General features: G+C 41.5%; 1 protein-coding gene across 1 annotated transcript in view; it reads left to right on the forward strand.

Annotated features, from left to right (window-relative positions):
* Nucleotides 1-22,401, forward strand: part of GRIK2 (glutamate ionotropic receptor kainate type subunit 2) — a 687,728-nt gene that overhangs the window by 613,628 nt on the left and 51,699 nt on the right. The window contains exon 15 of the mRNA XM_014611075.3: nucleotides 9,710-9,935. Coding sequence (XP_014466561.1) covers nucleotides 9,710-9,935 — 226 coding nt within the window. The remainder of the gene's footprint in view (nucleotides 1-9,709; nucleotides 9,936-22,401) is intronic.

Genomic DNA, 22,401 nt, shown 5'->3' on the forward strand with positions numbered 1-22,401 from the left:
TACATTTTCTCACCTCAGAAGTCTCAGACTACTGGTTTTCAGATGTGTTGCTTATGTTTGTTAGTCGTCTGACTCTATTTATGGCCATAAACTTCTGCCATTGTGTCTCTGGTAGTAAGGCAGTAGTTCCTAGAGAGAGCTTCAGGATGCAAGGGACTGAAAGTGCAAAGCTGAGCTGTGGGTTGAAGTGGAACAGTAATATTATAACTACATGAAACTGATTGATCTATTCCTTCACAATCATCTTGGTTTAAAAGCAGCCATGTCCTTTTTTTGCAATCTGTCATCCTAGACCTTTACAATTCCTTTTTAACCTCTCAGTTGTTTGGAGCATAGCAACTCTGAGTGTTGTATTGTCTATCATCTCAAGTATGTTGTTTAGGAGATCACAGATGCTTCAAGATAAAACTGCCAGAATTATTCCAAGACCTGACAGGTTTGCTAACAAACAAACTGCTTTTCAGATCAGTACACTAGACTCTGCTACACCTTTGATATGAACCACATATGGCATTAGTCCTGTTTGCCTGAATTAACTCCAATTTTCTAGTGACCAAGGTCAGACAATTACAGATAGAGACTCAGCTGTTCTTACCCAGCACATATGTTCTAGTATTGTTGGTAATTTATTTACTGTAATAGAAAAAGAAAGAAATGCTAGACCTAAACCCCACTCACTATAATATGGCATGGATGTGGCCTGCCTTTAAACTAGATATTGGCACGTATTTTGTACAAGCACTTTCGTAAAGCAGTATTAAACATCAGTATAGATTTTAAGTATGGACTGTTTTCAATATCTGTAATGACAGGACTGATGAGATGGAGATGATTGGGAAGAAGCCATGTGCATAAATCAGTCTGATGCTACTAGACTGATTTTGATGGGCATACAATAGCTAGCAATTAGTTCTGATGGATATTTTAGTCCAGTACTGAGGGGATACATTGTCAGTGGGATTTTAATTACCTTTTCAAAACACTCTTGGGATAAAGACACAATATTTAGTCCTAAAGACTATAAGCAACACATTTTAAAAAAGGATTACTCTTTTGGGGTTTTTTAAATTATGTACTGAGGTCTTCAACAGACTTCCAATGGAATGCTGTGAGTTTGAGTCCTAGTGCTTCCTGATGAGTTTGTTTCAAATCACAGCAGCAGCAGAGTGCTCCTAGCATATTGTGTAATAAACTTTATCATTAAGTGTTTCATGAACAGTATTAGTGTCGATAGTGATGTTAGGAGAGTGCTGCTACAGTTAAACACAGATTGGTGTGACAAATTCACGCTTCAGCAGATATAAGGAAACTTTTCTTTAATCCAGTATTTTTTTCTTCTAAATTCTCAGCTTTAACTTCCTGGTGTGATACATATATTGATGACATTATTGTCTTGTTGCTTTTAGAAGGTAAGGCTGCTTTTGGATGTAATGGAGGCCAAATGTTCTCATGCCAAGTCTTAAATTCTAATTTGTACTTGACAACAGGCAGAAGGAGCAGAAGTGAAGAATTCATTTGCCTTTCTAAGGCAATTTGAGCACAGGGCATTGTTCAAAAGCAGAGGAAATTGTATTTGTATAATGTGTTCTTTGTATTAATGAAACAGAAGACCTATGTTAGTGTGAAAGGTATCACCATTCACTTAGCTTTCTTCTCGATATCCTATAGAATGGGTAATTGTGTAAGTGATAATCCAGCAAAGGTCTGTAAATTACTCCATGAGATACAAAGGAAAGAAGTTTTCTGAAATCCATTAATGATTTCAGCGCTATAAAACCCTTACTTATTTCCAGGTCAAAAGCAGCTAGTGAAATGTTATTAATGACAGTTAATCCAGCATTAACTGTTAATTCATTAGTTTTTTTCCTATACATTATTTTTGCTATTTTTCTTTCCTAAAACAAAAAGCCAGCACAACTGGCAGCAGAGTAGAATTTATTTTTCCTAATACTGCATTTTTCATTCCTTGTAACTCCATTCTTGGCAAGAACACCTTTTCTACCTTTCTTCATTTGTGCTCTATGGACCATGAAAACTGCCATTACAAAGGAGAGAGTCCTGTATGCACTGGTTTTATTGGTTTTCTGCTGACACAACAAAAACTAAATTGTCAGGTCCACTTAAGGGTTTATAGGACTCAGCAGTCCAGATTAAAAAAAATACACCCTGAGGTCATGAAATCCAGGAGACTAAGCTGATAAGATGAAAGGGTGTCTTTCATCCTTTGCTTTGAGTTCAAAGATGAGCTAGTGTCATAGTTTTAGGTGAAAGGAAAATCAAGTACGGAGTTAGAAAGAGGGGCCACTTACAAGCTGTTGCTTTTTTTTTTATAGCAATCATAGTCTTGTCAGAAAAGCTACTGAGATCCAGAAATTCATGAGTACTGACATAGCCTGTTTAGTAGGACCTTGCTATGTGGTAATTTTGGGCAGCTACTGGAGCTCTTAACTCCTGGATTTTTCACACAATAACACCCTAAAGTAACTTAAAGCACTCACACGGCAGCTCAAAGTTATGCCACTTTAAGGCAGGATTATCTTTGATCCACACAACTCAGCTCTTGTTCAATTAAGGTGTGGCCAATCCCCACAGATATGCCACTCAAGTTGAAGCCCTCCAGTATCCCAGGGTGCAGTGTCCCATCCTCTCCTCCACCCTCCTGTTCTATGGGCTCTCATACCCCTGTCTGCTTAGTAGAATAGACCAGGGACTGGAGCTGCAGCTTTTCTGTTTCTGCCAGCCTCCAGCCCCCTGGTCCAGAAATGGCAGCGTGGGGCACCTTTCCCCCCCAGTGCTGAGCCTGTTTGGGTGGACAGCCACTGCTGAACCCTGTGCCTCCCCCCTCCTTGCCCTGCCAAGCCCTGGGGAGCAGAGGAGAGTGTGGACAGCCCTAGAGAGCCCCAAGCCCTGGCCAGGCTCCAGCAGGCCATGAGCTACTCAGCTCCAGCAGTGCCCTGCTCCATGCATCTGATCCACATGCAGCATGGTGAGAGCTGGCGGTGGGTGCTGTGGGTTGGGGGAAGCTGATGTTTTGAGGCAGGGCAGCTACAGGTGGATTCATGCTGCAAGCACAAGTCTCTGCCACTGCCCGTGTGGACACAGGAGCTGTCTATATGTGGATTCCGCTCCCAGCTGTGCAGTGTAGCCAACTTTGGGGGAGCTAGCATGTCTTGGCCAGCCCTGTTGCCTCTGCAAAGCTCCCTCCTTCCTTCCCTCTGCACTGGAGTGGATGCAGTCACCTACCAGTGAACTACAGACCAGCTCCAGATCCAGATCATGAGGACAGTGGCCTCAGCAGGAGCTGGGTACAGCTTAGCTGTCCTGTCAGGGCTGCTCCCACCCCAGTGCAGCCAGTGCCAAGCCTCAGTCCCAGGGAAATGGTCCCAGGAGCCAGCTGCTAATTTGGTTTCATGGGAGTTACTTTGGTTTTTACTTCCATCAGCTCCCCACCTGCAGCAAACACAGCTTCAGCCTCCCTCTGCTAGCCCAGGGGAGCTAGGCACTTGCCCTCCCAGCCTTGGCCTTAGAAGCATAGAGAATCATAGGGCATGTCTACACATTATACATACCTCTTTTAAGAGAGATTAACCTAAAATAGCTATTTTTTAGGCACATTAAGGGCACATATCCACACGTGTGCACCCTTAATGCACCTTAAAAATGGCAATTTTAGGCTAATTCTGCCTAAATTTGATACCTGCATAAAGCAAGTATCAAATTTTGGTGTGAATAGCTAGGTTCCATTAGCCCACATGTAGACGCTTAATGCGCATTAACGTGGTGTGTGTCAATGGACACGCACTGCGTTAATGCACATTAGCCCATCTACACATGGACTAATGCGACTGAGCTATTCATGCCTAAATTTAATGTACCTTAATGTGTATTAGCAGGTCCATGTGTAGACACATGCCTAAATCACCTTAATGTACTGTAAGCAAAGCCATGTTAAGTTTAAGCGTGTGTAAATACACGTGTAAACATACCCATAGGCTGTAAGGGTAAGGCTCTAAGGGACCTCCCTGCTCACCAGGCCTCTGGTGGCAAATCACAGCTGTGTGAGTGGGAGACAGATAGTTTCTAGACTAAAGGTGTGACTGCTCCAAACTAGCACTAAGCCAATTAACATTTGTGTGGCTCACAGTAAAACATTTAACAAGGCCTGTGGTAAAATGCAATTGTGCGAATTTAAGCTGTGGGGAGAGAAGAAGTAATACTGTTTTACGGAGTAGAGAGCTTGCATCTCATGAGCATGTGTCAGTTGATCCATTGTAACTTGTTTCATCTGTCTACTCCTATCCTGTGGTTAGTGAAGCTATCATTTTTCCCCTGAATGAAACAGGGGGTGCATTACTGCAGCTTAGCTATCACTTACTGCAGGATAGAGTGGTCAGACAAAATAATAACAAGAGATTCAGTAGGTCCTCAGCAAGTTCCTCCCCTTTTAAAGTATCATAATTAGCTTTTTCTCCTCATACCTTCAAGCCTGCCCCACAGTAAAGTAACTGCATAAAAACACTTAGAACTAAATACTGTTACACCTTTATTCACCCAAGAGACACTTCAAAAGCTTTTTAACTGCATAGTTTGAATTCTTTTTCCACGTAGGTAGAGTAGGATAGTCCAATTCTGTGCACAACTCCCAGAAGTAAAATGGAAGAGCAAAGATCATGACAGTCCTCTTATCTTGAAGTCAAATAGGGTCCTTTTTTAGGGAGTGGGAGGGCCAGGTACCCCTCAGCCAGAAGGGGGTTGGACCAGCAACTTCCATTTCCCAGCAAAATGCTTTATCCAATAGGCCACAAACAAGGCATTGCAGAGTGCTTTCTTGAAGAGCACAACCAAGCGGGGAAGATATTTTGGTCCAGGAGAAGGCAATCAAGCCAGAGTGAGGCAGCTCAGTGAAATGGCTGCCCCCATTCTAGAACTAATTTCCAAGAGAAGTGGTGCTGGCTCCTACCCTGGGGGTCTTTAAGAGGAGGCTGGATGAACACCTTGCCGGGGTCGTTTGACCCCAGTACTCTTTCCTGCCATGGCAGGGGGTCGGACTTGATGATCTGCTCAGGTCCCTTCTGATCCTACCAAATATGAAACTATTAAGGGCAAATTCTCATTTACATGAAATGTAAAAGTATTGGTATATGTGAATTAGCCCCTAAAACTTGGGTGTGTGTTGAATGGGGACTGGGTCAGTATGGGAGGGGGAGGGGAAAGAGAGAGACTGTTTGTTTGTTTGTTACTTTATTACTTTCTTCTTCCAGAGAGAAAATGATATGCATACAATAAATTATCTGTATTCTACCTTCATTTATTCTCACCCAACTCTACTGAATTAAAAGAGGTTATGTGGCTATATCTGAGCCTGAGATATTGTCCATTCTATTTAAAGTTTTTTAGAAGCTAGGAACAAAATTATATGATATAATCAAAGCATATTTTTCTATTGTTAAAATTGCAAAAAAGGACAATACAAATCCTTTTATAAAAAAAAAAAACGTTCTTGCATTACACACTCCTGATAGATATTCATCCACTTTTGCTCTCTCAAACACAATGTTTGATGTTGTCTAGCTACCATATTTCCTGTGCCTTTCCTTTGATCTTTCTTTATTTTGACATTATCCCTTGCAATCACACAGCATCCTGCTATTCTTTCCACCATTTCATTCAACATTGCCGCATTGCTCAGACATTTTTCTTTTCTGTCCAGTACTGCAGTATATAGTAATAACAACACTTTACTAAAGATGCTGCCTTGCCTCTCCAGTCTTCCTCGACATGCATAGCAATAGGCTAAGTCAGAGGCTTAGCCATTCTTATACTCATGATCCCTGACACACACAGTTATCTTCAAATAATCTTTAATTTATGAGCACTCAATATGCTGTTGGCAGCCTCTTCTGGTTGTCATTGTGATAGCTCCCTTCATGCACCAGATAACTGAACTTCTTGATTTTCTTAACCTCTTCATTTCCAGTTTTCCAATTATTTAGGATATTTCAGGGTCATTGCCATCTTCTGTTTTGTATTCCAATTTAATACACATTTTACAAAGCATAGGCATCTTGCTTTATAGGGCCGTGCGAAATTCTGATGGATGTTTTGTTTCAAAGCTGTTTTGATGCATTTTGGGTTCGAAACAGCACAATCAAAATGAAACAAAAGGCTTCAAAACAGCTTTGAAATGAAACAAAGGCACTCAAAATGTTTCGAAAGTTTTGAAAAGCTTCGAGTTTTGAAGCTGGGCTTGCTTGCGGCTAAACAGAAACTAAGGAGAGGGAGGAGGAAGAGGGGGGGAAGGACTGTGCTCCTTCCCTGAGATCCCGTCCAATCCCAGTTCTCCGGGGGAGGGACAAAAAAAACAGCATAAAAAGCATTGTTTGAACTGAGCTTTCTCTGTGCCTTCACACTTACAAGTGACACAAGTTTTGCTCTGAACAGTTGGAGGTGCAGCTTCCCAGAAACCCCTGCACCTATCTCCTTGAAACTTGGCAGGCTTCATGACCTCAGCAGGGGCTACCATCCCTGCTGTTTTCACTCCGCTGCACCTTAACTCACACACAAAGTCACACATCATGGGTTTTGCTTATCAGCAACTTGAGGTGCAGTTTCCCAGAAACCCCTGCACCTATTTCCTTGAAACCTAGCAGACTTCATGGCCTCAGCAGGGGATACCACTCCTGCTGTTTTCATCCCCCTGTGCCTTCATACTTACAAGTGACACGAGTTTTGCTCTGAACAGTTGGAGGTGCAGTTTCCCAGAAACCCCTGCACCTATCTCCTTAAAATTTGATAGATCTCAGCAGGGGCCATCATCCCTGTTGCTTTCATTCAAATCAGGAAAGAAATGACAAAGTTATAGGCATTTTCATGATTCCCCATTATAGCATAAGGGCAAAACGTCGAAATGCATTGAAACAGCGAAACAGTGTTGACAAAATTCAATGGAGCAGTGCTTCAAAACAGCAAAAGAAAACACTGTCCCTTCAAAATGGTGACATGGAAGTGAAAACAAAATGGTGCTGTATTGCACAGCCCTATTTACTACACTGCATTATCTCTTGTGTTACTGTGGGAACACAAGAGTAATAAATCATGTCACCACACATTATCCCATCTACGCACTACTTCCAGTGGAGAAAGTGATTTGCAGTTAGGTCAGATAATGACCGTTTTGTTGTGCTAACCAAAATAAAATAATACACTTCATCATTGGAGCCTGTTTGTCAATTCATCAGATTCTCTCACAGATAAGGAAGATGGAAACATCGTCTAAATTGTGACATCTGCTTCTATCAGTATGGGAGTCAGAATCTTAGCCACCAGAAGTGCTATGTACATATTGTAGTGTCATTTTCTATATCAAACAAACCTGTGATGTCTGTAATATTTTGACTCATGGATTCCAATTAGAGTTACTAAAAACAGGAAAAATATAAGATTTATATTTGTGATTGTGTGACTTTGAAACCAAACTCTTGTTCTTTGTGTCAAAAGTGTCCCTGTTGTATATAAAGCAATTTTGAAAACTCCTTTATAATAGTGTACTACAAAGATATTGCAAATATATGATCTGTGCTCACTAGTGGGCTGTCTGTTTTCTCTGGCCTCATTTCATCTATAATCTTTACCTTTTCTGGGATGAATAAAAGCAGTACAAGGGAGATATTTTTTTTTGTTTCTTTCTGCATGAGAAATGAAGTGAGGTCATTCCATGTTTCACACTGTCCTTCACGGTTACATGTTTTGATAGATAGATGGATAGTACCTTGCATTAATATTCTAAACTTTGCTCTGTCTTCTGCTGTCTCACAAATAATGCATAAGATGTTGATTTATTTTTCATTGTTTTAATGATTCTCGCAAGTGTCCCATCTTTGCTAGAAACATTCTCTTGTTATGGTGTTATTTCCTTTTACAATGTAACTGGGATTTTTTACCAGGTGATTAAATCAGTTCTCTCATCCATCTTACTATAGAGGGTCTTAGTGCATACTTTTCATTTTTGAGCATCTTGCATTTTTTTCACATACTGTAATGCATCAGTAGACAGCAACTGTTTCCATTTCCGACACGTTTTCATCCCAGTGATTCCTTTTGCAACATCATGGTATATTTGAACTTCATTTCCCCTATAGTTCATTTGGTTTTTCTTTCCTGCACACATCAGGAATGTGTCTGATAGTTTTCCTCAGTCATTCCATGTATCGGTTTTCAGTGTTGTTTAGGATATTTCACAGTGGCTAAAAAAATTGTTCTATGCACTTGGGGTAGAGCTTAAATGATGAAAAGAAAATAAATGTTGATTTGGGCACTTTCAGAATTGTGCAGTTATTAGAAAACATTGTTTTTCCATCTTAACTATATGATATCATAATTTTGTTTCCCGTGGAGCTGTTAAATGGAGCTCAAACATATTCCTTTACATTGTAATATTAATATCAAGTGCTTGCAAGAATTGTTTGATTCTTAGACCAGAAGGAGATCTTGTTTGTTTGTTCTTCTCTATTCCCATTATATTCTTATAAAAAATATTTTTTTCTCCACATTCACAATTGAAATTCTCCGCAATCAATAGCATATCATGTTTTGGCACAGTAACAGTGAGCCCTTGCAGAGGGACATAAAACTCTTCAATTTTATTAGTGTTGGCTACTGGAGTTAGTTCAAATGCTTGAATGATAGATTTGCTGAAGTCCCCAGGCAGATTGAAATAAGCCTTGGATTGTATCTCAGCAGGGATACAAAGTCATCCTTATTCTGAATAAATGTTCCTCTTTATATCTCACATCCACCACTAATTTTCCTTTGGGGCAGAAGTTACAGCTGCCAGTCAGCTGAAATTCAAAAAGGTTTGCAATGTCAATCTTTGCTCAGTGTCTCTCCCAGAGCTGGAGAAGAAGTTATGGTTATGGCTAACAGAGGTGTGACTCCCTGAAGAGTCTGGTTATACCAGTCTTCTATACTGGCTTTCTCCACTTGGCTTACTGACTAAGCGATAACAATACAGCACATCTTTTTATACACCTTGACCTGGGACATTCTTGGATGAAAGAGAGGGAAATATGATGCAAAAGAATAGGGATCATAATAACTCAGAGCTTTATATAGGTTTCACCCTTAAGATGGGTAAATACTAACATCATCATTTTATTGAAGGGAAAGCGAGGTATCAAAAGGAGAAGTCAGACCAAATAGCCAAGTTGGATACAGAACTCTTGTTCTCCTGATTCCAGGTCCTTGCTCAGTGCTGGTTCCAGTCAAACACTTTGACTACCTTCAAAATCAAGATGTTGCGGGTCATTTTTTTTTTAAAAAGCTCAGTGATGTTTAAAGAACTGAAATAAGAGTCAAACATCTCAAAGTCACAAGCTCAGCAGTTCCAGCTGTGACACACATGGACAGAGATGAAAATGCTAGGACTACTGAAGTGAATGGAAGATTTGCTATGTATTTAAAATGGGTCCAGGGTTTTTTCCCCAAATTTGCAAAAGAGCTGAACAATTGCCAATATAAGCAATCTTGAAAATCTGGCAGGTTATTTTGTCTAAAAAGGGACTGAGCCCATTCAACAATCTTGCCCATCTGTAGACATACAATATTTAAGAAATTATTATTGCTACAAATCCTGTACTAGTTGAGAATTTTTCCATAATTTTATAAATATAGCACTTATATTAATATTGCATTTTAATATTTTATGTTTCAGAAATCAAAAATCTCTACTTATGACAAGATGTGGGCCTTTATGAGTAGCAGGAGGCAGTCAGTGCTTGTCAAAAGTAATGAAGAAGGTATCCAGCGTGTACTCACCTCTGATTATGCCTTTTTAATGGAGTCAACAACCATTGAGTTTGTCACACAGCGGAACTGTAACCTAACACAGATTGGAGGCCTGATAGACTCAAAAGGTTATGGCGTCGGAACTCCCATGGGTAGGTTATATGTCAACCATTTGTTCTGTGTTCATTAATCTTGGTTGTAGCAATAGCACAAAATAGCTCCAATGTATGGCAGTCCTGCTCTCCATATGCTACTAGCATTTCCTCCTTTTTTCTCCATCTAGTGAAACATTGTTTTATATTATGACAGAATTTATAAATCTGATCCATCTTAAAAATGGGGAAAATGGTTATGGCATAAAAGACAGGAATCCTACATATTTAATTCTTCTGCCTTAGCTGTCTGCTGCAACTAAAAACATGAACTGAAATAGTTTAATTTCATAAAGTTTAAAAAAAAATCATTATATAATCTGCTAATTAAGTAGTTTTTTTTATTAGCAATTAGAAATGAATTAGTGCTGTAACTGCATAAGCAAATGTGGCTATTCATCGTTGTTGGGGAATTTTAGAAAGGGCAATCTTTTTAAAGAAGCTCAGAAACTAGTATGAAACAAAGGCAAAGTTTCTGTATGTAACCTAGATTTATCCTACGCAGTCCAGAAATGTCTTCGGTTGATTTGCTTAATTTTTTTTCTACTTTCAGTTTATTTTTAATATAAAAATCTCGTCATTTTGACACTTATATGAGTGTCTTCTGTTTTCCTCTAGTATACCTTATTCTTATCATTTACTTCACCCATAATAAAAAGGTACAGTAAATAATTGTGTGTGGAAAATGCGTTGCAATTCTTTCAAGGCAAGGCAGTACAATAAGGAAGGTTATACAACAAGCAATGGATAGCTAATAATAAAAGTTTTATCTTTATGCCACATACATGTTCTGTAATTTTAATACAGCTGTATATTAATAGCTGTATAGTTCCATGTTTTTCAATAAATGAATATGTTTGTAATAGGTCCCTCTGTGGAAATTATAGTTCTGTTTATTCAAGCTATGAACCATTAATTGTTAAGACTCTGATTCTAATCTGGAAGACTTTTTTTCCATAAAACTGTCCATGTGATTCTGTTTTGTTCCCAACTGTATTCTTCTGCTTGTAAGTGATTCTTTAATTCCTATAGCAGATCATAGTTGGTCTCATGGTAGTGATAGAGAGGGCTTCTAGAAAAGGGATTCTAGGAAAGTGATATCACATATCATGATAATGATATAAAGGGATATTAGGAAAGCTGTTATACAATTATATGCCTAACTCATATAAGTATTTATAACAAAAGGACATGACAATTGGGTAAGTGTATGTGCAAAGAGATGCTTTAGCTGTTTTAGTATATAGTTACCTGATATCTTTCCTTTAGCTAGCAATGAGGGGCATGGTTACAAAATGAAACCTTTAGCAAGTGATATTCATCTTTTTGGTGGTTTGTTTTGGGTGTGTATAGGCAAGTCTCAGTGGTTGTCGTGGTTTCCTTCCTGCAAATAACCAGCATGGGTCTTGGGCCTCTGCCCCTATTTCTTGGGGTAGAATTCTTGGGGTAGGGTGCCTCTACATGAGACACTAACTGCTCAGTAGCCTAATAACACTGTGCAGTAGCATACCAGGCAAAACCTGTGCTAATAAGCTACTGCGCAGCTGGCATCCAAAAAAAAAAAAAAATCCATGCACTGGTGCTACTGTGCAGTAGTGCGAGTTACTGCACATTGATTTAGTACTTGGTTATCCAAGTACTAAACTTAATGTGCTTTAACTCCAGTGCATTAATGAACCTGTAGACACACCCTTAGTATACAAGCTGTTTAACAACCTGCAGGTGCAACTGGGGTTTGGGTACATGCATTCCAGCTCAGGAACATGCTAATAGGTGATTTTTGACTGACAGTCTCTTAAAGCAAAGTGTTTTTATTTGTTTTTTGTAATAAAATACCAGAGAAAAACAAATTAAAAAAAGAAAAGAAACATAAATTAGAAAGTACCGCAAGAAGCTCACATATATTTAGTATTGTTATGGACTGCAGATTGATCTGGATAACCTTTTTTCTCAAATTATATGTATGGAACATAGCCAACTTGCAATCTAGCAAACCCAGGACCTCTAGCATTGTTTAATAGTATCCCTTAAGCATTAGTTGTTAAGCAAGTATTAGAAAGACTTTCCTCTTCTTTCTGTATATGAAAACCCTTGGGTAAAATATCTATCCATACATATAATACAGAAACACTATGCTAGTGACAGATCCAGTGTATTAAAGAGCACCTTGACATTTGTCACAGCAGTTGAGCAAAGAGTGGGACATAGACCTACTTGATGTAAGCTAGGATCAAAGCTGAATAGTTTCTTTGAAGGTTAACTAGCCTGTTGAAATCACACGTGTCTCAGGTGAGTTCCTTTGAAGGTTAACTAGTCTATTGAAGTTTTGCATATCCCAGGTGACCTCAGACACAGACCTAATTGTATTCTGCTTCATGCCTTATCCCCTCTAACAGATGCACATAAATGTTTGGAATCTGATTTCTAATGTCATCTAGTAAAACACAGGAATTTTCTACTTCTCTCCAGGTCTGCCCCTCCATGGCCCTTCCTCTGCCCCTCCTCCCTTCCCCATCCACTCCAGCCAGTGCTTCATCGAAGCAGTGTGTCCTAGGTTATGATAAAAACAGAGACTAGAATTGATTTAATTGAAGATACTATAAATAAGCATATATGAAAGAACCATCAGAAACACTAGAGCTGCAGTTAGTAATCAGAACAACCAAGATGAAGCTAGAAATTCACTTGTAATGTGACTGAGAAAAGTGAAGACAGAGCTTTTGTGAAAATACTGCATGGAAAAAGTTCCTAAAGAAACCATTTCTGACTATCTGATTCCTATTTTATTCAGGAAAACAGGAACCTATACCCATTCTTTGTAAATAAAGAGAATTGTAGAAAATATTGGACTTCATTATCAATTTTCCTTCCTAATGGAAACAATCTGCAAGCCTGTAAATATTGGCTCATATTGAAAAGGGCAGTATATAATAGGTTAGTATATAATAGGCAAGGTTAGTAAATAATAGGTTCCTATTGACCTAGAGAGAAATTGTAAACCAGTATTCCTGTTGAACCAGGGTGGAGCAAATAATGGACGTGCATGCACAAGTCATACATGGCAAAAATGAAGTAAAAGAAGACAACTCGAAAATTAGTAAAATGAACTCAAGCAAGTTCTGATAAAAAAGGAGACAGAGACTTCATGAAAGGTTTTATAAGAACTAAAAATGTAATGATAAAGCATCTAAATGCATCTCAGAAAAGGCTAAACGTTGACTTGAAGATGGAGATTAAGTCTTTGTTTTGGCAGCCATAGAGTGCTAATGAGAAGCAAGAATAAACATAATTTACAGTTTTCTTCCAAGTTTGTAAATCAGAGAGACTCAGAAGGCAGAGGTTGGATTGTCACAGATTAAATAATTCAAAACCTCACCATCTTTGAGAGTGAAACTCCATATGAGACTTTTTGTTGAGGTTGTTGGAGGAATATTTTTGATGAAGTATGCTGTTTTCTTGAAGCCACAATACTTTGTTGACATTTGCATTTGGATAACAAGAAACTTGTATTCACTAGCTTAGTGGCTAGAATACTCATATGGGAAATACAGGTTGAAGTCCCTGGAATTAAGAATTGTAAATCGGGAAACCCAGGAACTTGAACCAGGTGAAAGGATAAACATGTTCATATATGCAATGGCACATGCCAGTGCTTTGACCACCCTGCTCTGACTATATTGGCATCCCAAATATGTGGCTAAGCTTAGAATCCACATTGTTGCAAACGTGTGAGAAACATTTTGTTTGCATTCCAATGAAGAATGAAAATACATTTTGAAAAATTGAAACTTACTTCAAAATGGAAAGGTTCTACTTTGGTCATTTCCAGTTATTTGGTTCTATTCACAACCATAACTCAAGTGACAGCTTGGGAAGATGAACAGAAATGAAGATGAACAGGAATACTGATAGCAGCAAATTAGTTCTCAACTCTGATGGCGGGTTTTCTCTCAGAAAAGAGAGTTGGGAACAAGCCCTTGATAAGTGATTTGGAGCCAGCCATCACTCTGAACTAGATAATGGACCAATCTATAGAAATTCAGCTAAGCTTGGACTTGCAGATCAAGATCAGTAAAAGGAGGGGAGAAAGACTCCAAAAGGTTGTGGAATTTAACACAGACTTTGAATATTTCCTGGTGCCATGAACCAGGAGAGGGTACATCTACTGATGAGGGAAATTGAACCTGTAAGTACATTTTGTCTAATAGATAAGATGGAAGATAGAATTCAGATCTGGTTCATGATTTTTAAAAAATGATTAAAGGAAAAATGATCATTTCAGATTGTAAAACAAAGGGAACTGGAAATATTAAAAAAAAAAAACAAAACCAAAAACCTGAGTGATAAAGTACAGTTAAATATTAGTATTCTGGAAAAGAAAAACCTGGCAAATAAAAGGGCTTCTATAAGCTGGCACTGGATTTATGACCCACATACCTTATTCCAGGCAGACTCAAAACCTGATACTGACCACAACCTCTCCATTCAATAATAGGCGAATTTTACTGATACACAGTGATAGCAGAGAAGATGCATGCAAAGCAAACAAAAATAACCTCCCCGATTCTATATTTACCACTCCTAGGGCTGTCACAAAGGGAATCATAAAATCATATAATCAATGGACTAGAAGAGGCCTGGAAGGTCATCAAGTCTGTGCCCCTGCCACAGGCAGGAGGTTAATGAGCTCAACAAGGTGCTTATCCAGCCTCCTCTTGATCACCTCCAAGGATGGCGACCACACCACCTCTGCTGGGAGTGTGTTCCAGGTTCTAGTTACCCTTACAGGGAAGAAGCTCTTCTGTATGTCCAGTATAAATCTTCCTTGTATTAGTTTGTGTCCATTGTTCCTCATCCTCCCAAGGGATGCCTTCCTGAAGAGTTGCTCACCCAGATCTTGGTACTCCCCCCTGACATACTTATAGGTGGCTATCAAGTAACCTCTCAGCCTCCTCTTACTCAGACTGAACAAGCCTATTTCTCAGAGTGTCTCCTCATATCGGGCCTGTCCCCTGATCATGCAGGTGGCCATTCCCTGCACCCTCTTGAGCTTATCCACATCCTTCTTGAACTGTGGGGCCCAAAACTGGGCACAGTACTCCAGCTGCGGCCTCACCAACGCTGATTAGAGGGTGGGAACCACCTCTCTGGATCTGCTGGCAACACATTGGCTGATGCACACCAGAGTTCTATTGGCCCTGCTGGTGACTTCATTGCACTGTTGGCTCATATTCATCTTCTGGTCTATTGTGACCCCCAGGTCCCATTCAGATGCTGTGCCAGTCAGTGGGCTACCACCTATCCTATAGTTATGGTGAAGGTTCTTCCTACACAGATGAAGAACCCAGCACTTTCCCCTGTTGAACCTCATCTGACTCTGATCAGCCCTTAAAACCAGTCTGTCTAGGCCATCCTGGATTGTTACCCTATCCTCTGGTGTGCCTGCATTCCCCCACAGCTTGGTATCATTTGCAAACTTAATCATTACGCATTCTACCCCTCCATCTAAATCATTAATAAATATGTTAAAAAGTATGGGTCCAAGCACCGATTTCTGTGGGATACCTCTGGAGACAGCCCTCCAGGATGAGGCTGTCCCATTGATTACAGCTCTCTGGGGCTGGCCTCTAAGCCAGTTATCCACCCATCTCACCATAGGCTTGTCCAGGCCAGTACCCTCCAGTTTAGTTGAGAGAATTTCATGGGAGACAGAATCAAAGGCCTTACTAAGTCTAGGTAAATGATGTCTACCTCATGTCCCTTGTCCAGCTGGTTAGTTACCTGGTTGTAAAAGGACACTGGGTTTGCTAGGCATGATCTACCCTCCACAAAATCATGCTAGTTGTTTCTTAATACCCTATCAATTACAAGCTTGTGATTGATGGCCTCCTTAAAAAAAAAATTCAAAAGTTTTCCCTAGGTCCAAAGTCAGACTGACCAGTCTATAGTTTGCAGAGTCATCCCTCCTCCCTTTCTTAAAGGTGGGTACTACATTGGCCCTCTTCTAGTCATCCAGGATCACTCTCAAGTTCCATGACTTTTCAAATATCTTTGCCAAAGGCTCTGCTATGAGTTTAGCCAGTTTAGGACTCTTGGATGTAGGTTGTTTGGCCCAGTGGACTTTAAAAAAGGACCCTCACCAAGTCAGGGCTAATTTCGTGTTGTCTGTTGACTTCCCCATATTTCCTGGGCCTCTAGACAGGTACACAACTCCTATTAGCATTCTGGAATACCGATGTGAAGTAACCATTTAGGATCTCTGCCTTTTTGTGGTGATCTACTGTGAGCTGACCCTCCATATTCAGTAGGGGTCCCACAGTGGAGCTCATTTTTTTCTTCCTCCCCATGTGCCTGTAGAAGGACTTTTTGCTGTCCTTAATTTCAGGTGCTAGCTTGATCTCCATGCCTGCTTTGGCTTTCCATATCTCGTACCTGCAGACCCTGGTTATACAAGTGAACTCTTCTCTTGTTGCTGATCCTTGTTTTCCATTGCCTATATGTGTCCTTTTTCTTTTTCAAAAGTTCTCTAATACCCCTGTTGAGTGAAACAGGTCTCTTGGCTCCTTTCCCACCTTTTGATCTCAAGGTACATCTGGCTGTATGCAAGCTTCATTCTGTGGTTCTCTCTTGAATGTCAGATGTCAGCAGCCTCAAGGTTGAGGGCTGAGGCCCACCCTCCCCCGCCTCCAGTGGGGTGGATGAGATAGGCAGGTGGTGTGGCCTCAAGTTCTCCTCTCGGAGACCCTTTTCTGCTCTGAAATATATCCTTCTGTATTCTTTCTCCCCTCTCATGGAGCTTCATTTTCAGGCATTATTGATTAGTTTCCCTGTAGTCATCATACTGTCCATATTCTGTACTGTCAGCATATTCCTTTATTCCAACAAACCCATCACATGCACACATCTGAATATGATTATTTACTGCTCTCCTAATTTGGTTCCATCCACCAAAACCAGAATCTCTAGGGCTCTGCAGTTGCCCACTGTGACCTAATGCCACCGTATCTCATGCTATGGAACAGTTTGGTATGTGTCTTCCGTTTCCCAGCCTGTGTGTCTGCTGGTTTAAGATGCAGGGAGTCTTCAAGGAAACTTTTTTGCAAACAGGCTTTTAGAAACCATTTAACCCTTGCCACCCCCCTGGACCATTGTTTCAATACATATCTAGTTTACCTACAAGCCAATTCCCAAAAGCAAACCTCCAAATACTATTTTCTAGCCATCATTATAAACATAAGGTAGTTAAGGTCAGAATATCACAAATATCTAACTGAAGTCATGCATCCAGCTGGAGATAAGGAGAGGAACATCAAGGTCAAGAGGAAAAGTGTGAAAATACAGAATGATCCCTATAGTTTTTTGTAGGTCTAATTAAATGACAGACCTGCTGTTTGACCATTAATCTGAAAATGTATAAAACTGGCAGTTAGTGGGCTCATCTACACCAAATGTTTTACTCAAGGTTAGAGTGAATTATTGTGCAGTAAGCATCGTCATTTACACATGCAGATGCTTACTGAACAAGTAATTGGCTCTCATTGTGAGTAAATTGCTACCTGTAAATGCAAGCAGCAAATTTACTTGAGATTTCTTACTGCACAGTAGCTCATGTATAGACACCTGACCGGGAACAAATGTGCTCCCAGGCAGCAGGGGGCAGGAGATTGCTCTGTGCCCAGGTGGGGACAATGCCCTCCTGCCCTGGCAGCAGAGCGCTTGCAGCCCCTGCTTTGCAATTGCAATTGAGGAGGAGGGGATGGCAGATTCTTATCTGGGGATCTCAGGCTGGGAGATAAAAAATCTTCCAGCCTGGGCCCCATGACCACAGGACTCAGGCTGGAAAATAAGAATCTCCCATCCCTGGCCCCACAATTATGATCACAGAGTGCACTGGCAGATCCTGCCCTGGCAGCAGGCAACTCCTGGGGGAAGGGAGCAATGTCTCAGCCCCCACCAGGAGACAGCTATATCTTGGCCCCACCCTCCCTGCTAGAACCTGGGCTAGCACCCAGGGGGAGCCTAGAGCTTCCCCTGGCAGCTGCAGGAGCTAATTCAGGGCCGGCAAGTGTGGCAGCAGACTGCTGCCATGAGCAACAAATCTGCTCCTGTGTCCCTGCACATGTAGACACCTGCCTGTGGTGGGTTTACTCTAGATTAAACCCACTCCAGAGCATTTGCACGTGTAGGCTCTCACAACCAGACATGCTGCAAGGCCTAGGAAATATTGAATTAAATTGAATTGTCTAATTGGTCTCAAATGCAGACAGTGACTAGAGATTGAACAACCTTCCAAAAATTGAGAAAATTGGGTTTAAATATTGAGTGTTTGGAACGTTTGTAATAATTCTGGATAGCTGAGAGATGGGTTCAATTGATAATGGGTTTGAGTTTCATTATGAGTAATGACTTGTAATAAAGTCTAGATACAAAGATTTTTTGGGATGATAACTTTTATTGGACCAACTGCATGGGTGGAACATAGTTAGACAAGCTTTTAAATGCAAGGCATTCTTCATCAGCCTGGTACAAAGGCTAGTATATCCAGCGTGTTGAAATGCCTTTAAAAATGTGACCTAGTTTCATAGATTTTCATAGATTTCATAGACATTAGGGCTGGAAGGGACCTCGGAAGATCATCGAGTCCAGCCCCCTGCCCAAAGGGCAGGACGTCAGCTGGGGTCATAGGATCCCAGCAAGATAAGCATCCAGTTTCATCTTGAAGGTGTTCAATGAAGGCGCTTGAACAACCTCCGGCGGCAGGCTGTTCCAGACCTTGGGGGCTCGGACAGTAAAGAAATTCTTCCTTATGTCCAGCCTGAAACGATCTTGTAGTAGTTTGTGACCATTCGTCCTCGTCATCCCTTGGGGCGCTCTGGTGAACAAACGTTCCCCTAGATACTGGTGATCACCCCTGATAAACTTGTAGGTGGCCATCAGATCACCCCTGAGCCTGCGCTTTTCCAGGCTAAAGAGCCCCAGGGCTCTCAGCCTATAATCGTAGGGTCTGCTTCCCTGACCCCTGATCATGCGCGTGGCTCTTCTCTGGACTCTCTCAAGCTTCTCCACATCCTTTTTGAATTGTGGAGCCCAAAACTGGACGCAGTACTCCAGCTGCGGCCTCACTAAGGCCGAGTACAGGGGGAGAATGACGTCCCGGGATTTGCTTGAGAAGCATCTATGGATGCAAGCCAGCGTTTTGGTCGCTTTACTAGCCGCAGCATCGCATTGCAGGCTCATGTTCATCTTGTGGTCAATGATGACCCCCAAGTCTCTTTCTTCCATAGTGCTAACCAACATAGCACTGCCGAGCCTATAAGGATGCTGCGGCTTCCCAAGGTGGAGAACCTTGCATTTATCGGCGTTGAACACCATCAGATTCTCATCCGCCCACTTGCTGAGCCTGTCCAGGTCAGCCTGGATCAACCGCCTGTCTTCTGGCGTGGATGCTTTGCCCCAAAGTTTGGTGTCATCGGCGAACTTGGCCAGTCCGCTTCTGACTCCAGTGTCCACATCGTTAATGAAGATGTTGAACAGTATGGGTCCAAGGACAGAGCCCTGGGGGACCCCACTGGTCACAGGACACCACGATGAGTGACTTCCATCAATTACTACCCTCTGGGTCCGACCCCGGAGCCAATTTTCCAGCCAGTGGATCGTGGGGGACCCAAGGCGACAATTGGCCAGTTTCTCCAAGAGACGATCATGGGACACCAGATCGAAGGCTTTTTTGAAGTCAAGATATATGACATCAATCTCATCTCCCTTGTCCAGGTGATAGGTCACCTGGTCGTAGAAGGAAATGAGATTGGTCAAGCAAGAGCTACCCGCAACAAACCCGTGCTGGCTATCCCTTAAGATGTTGGCGTCGGCCAGTCCATTAAGGATGGCCTCCTTAATAAACTTTTCTAAGATCTTCCCCGGGATAGAAGTCAGGCTGATGGGCCTATAGTTAGCCGGATCCACTTTCCTCCCTTTCTTGAAGATAGGCACCACGTTGGCCTTCTTCCAGTCTTCGGGCACTACACCAGAGCGCCAAGAGTTTTCAAAGATCCGCGCTAGAGGCTGGGCTATGATGCTCGCCAGCTCCTTGAGTACCCTGGGGTGAAGATTGTCAGGGCCGGCTGACTTGAAGGTATCCAGCTTCTCAAGATGTTTCTTCACAAAGTCAGCATTAATGGAGGGCAGGGGATCACCCTCACCCGGACTTCCCGGCCCTGTAGCAGGCACAGGCGTCCCATGGGGCTGATGAAAGACCGACGCAAAGTACCTATTTAATAGGTTGGCTTTTTCCTGGGCGTCAGTTGTCAGTTGCCCCATCTGGTTCAGCAGGGGTCCAACGTTGCCCCTGCTTTTCCTCCGGCTCCCCACGTATCTGAAAAAGGACTTTTTATTGTCCTTGATGCTCAAAGCTAGCTGGAGTTCAGTTGCAGCCTTGGCTTTCCTGGTCTGCTCCCTACAGGACCGGACCAGTGCAGAATAATCCTCCTTGGAGGTGACTCCCATCCTCCATCCTTTGTAGGCCTTTCTTTTTAGCCTCAGGAGGTCTGCTAGGTCCCTGGAGAGCCAGGGGGGCTGCTGTGCCCTCTTGCTGCCTTTCCTCCAAGATGGAATAGACTTAGATAAAAAACAACCTCCGGTAGGAATTTATCTTACAATGAGCAAGGTTTCTGCCCACTGGGACAGAATCCTTAAAAAAGGTTTACATGTTGTGGTGACTTTAAAGCAAATGATAGGAGGGAACTAACTAGATGGAAACCTTCACTGAGACCAGTGTTCTTGGTAAAATTTTAGCTGCTGAAAACATTTTCATTAGAAAGAAATGAATTCTATTTGTTTCCTCAAGAATCCAAACAAGCTGCAAAATCAATAAAATGAATCCTGTTTGTAAAATGGGATCTAATGGAACTAGAAAATTCTGGTATAAAATAAAACTGGTCTTGTTTCTACTGGACTTGTTCATATCATATTAGAAAGATACAAATTATACTGCACTGGTCCAGTACAACATTGATACTAGAGCAGTCAACCTTATCATACACTAGTAAAGAGAGAAGAGACATGTCTTCCTGACTGATCTCCTCAGTATCCCATAATAATTAAAACTTCATCCAGCCTTTGTACCACATCCATAGAACTGATTAAGGAAAAAAGTGGCAGTATCATATTCTGTGGATTCTATGAAGCTAAATGGCACTTTATCGTGCATCAGCAGATGCATGACAAATAGGTCCAGGGAGGTGATACTTCCCCTCTATAGGGCGTTGGTCAGACCGCAGTTGGAGTACTGCGTGCAATTCTGGGCGCCACACTTCAAGAAGGATGCGGATAACCCGGAGAGGGTACAGCGAAGGGTAACTCGTATGGTCAAGGGCCTGCAGACCAAGCCCTACGAGGAGAGACTAGAGAAACTGGACCTTTTCAGTCTCCGCAAGAGAAGGTTGAGAGGTGACCTTGTGGCTGCCTATAAGTTCATCACGGGGGCACAGAAGGGAATTGGTGAGGATTTGTTCACCAAGGCGCCCCCGGGGGTTACAAGAAGCAATGGCCACAAGCTAGCAGAGAGCAGATTTAGACTGGACATTAGGAAGAACTTCTTCACAGTTCGAGTGGCCAAGGTCTGGAACGGGCTCCCAAGGGAGGTGGTGCTCTCCCCTACCCTGGGGGTCTTCAAGAGGAGGTTAGACGAGTATCTAGCTGGGGTCATCTAGACCCAGCACTCTTTCCTGCTTATGCATGGGGTCGGACTTGATGATCTATTGAGGTCCCTTCCGACCCTAGCATCTATGAATCTATGAATCTATAAATGAAGTCACTGTACATGACTGTTATACCTTTTTCTGAATAGATGACACACTGACTGATGTTGTAGGTTCATTCCAGTTTTTCATAGTATATTTTAAAAGCTGGTATTCAAAAGCTGAAGTAGAGCAGAAGGAAAGCTTAAAAGCTATTTTCATAGCGGGAAAAAAAAACTTATTACCATGTGAAGTGATGGATCTTTGTGCAGTGCAGTTTGTGCAGTGCACTTACCACATTTTAGAGGCTAATGGCAATGGCATCAGATAGTATACTTTGCCGAGCTTGTTGCCTGTATCTGGATGAAATTTAATTTCTTGGAAGATAAATTATTGTCTAACAAAGGACTCTTGGCAATGGTCAAATCTACAGGAAAAAAATTATCAATTTTATAGAAAGGTTGTAGTTAATCCAGATCCTTAAGACTCTTTAGATTCAAGAATTCCAAGCAACAGTTTTTAAGTGTGAGAATAAATGCTGAAGTGCTAGCATTTCACAGTCCTACAAAAACTGGGAATAATTATAGTAATACTGTTGGCTTGTTCTGATAGTCTTATTGGGAGGTCGATTGTATGCACCCTAAGCAGGGGAGTAAAAAGAAATTGGTAACTCAGTGGGATGAATGTACTTAGGAAGGGATTTATAATTTATGGAATTCATGGAAGTGCAA

This window comes from Alligator mississippiensis, chromosome 1 (genome assembly GCF_030867095.1).
Source record: "Alligator mississippiensis isolate rAllMis1 chromosome 1, rAllMis1, whole genome shotgun sequence".
Taxonomy (NCBI): Eukaryota; Metazoa; Chordata; order Crocodylia; family Alligatoridae; genus Alligator; species Alligator mississippiensis.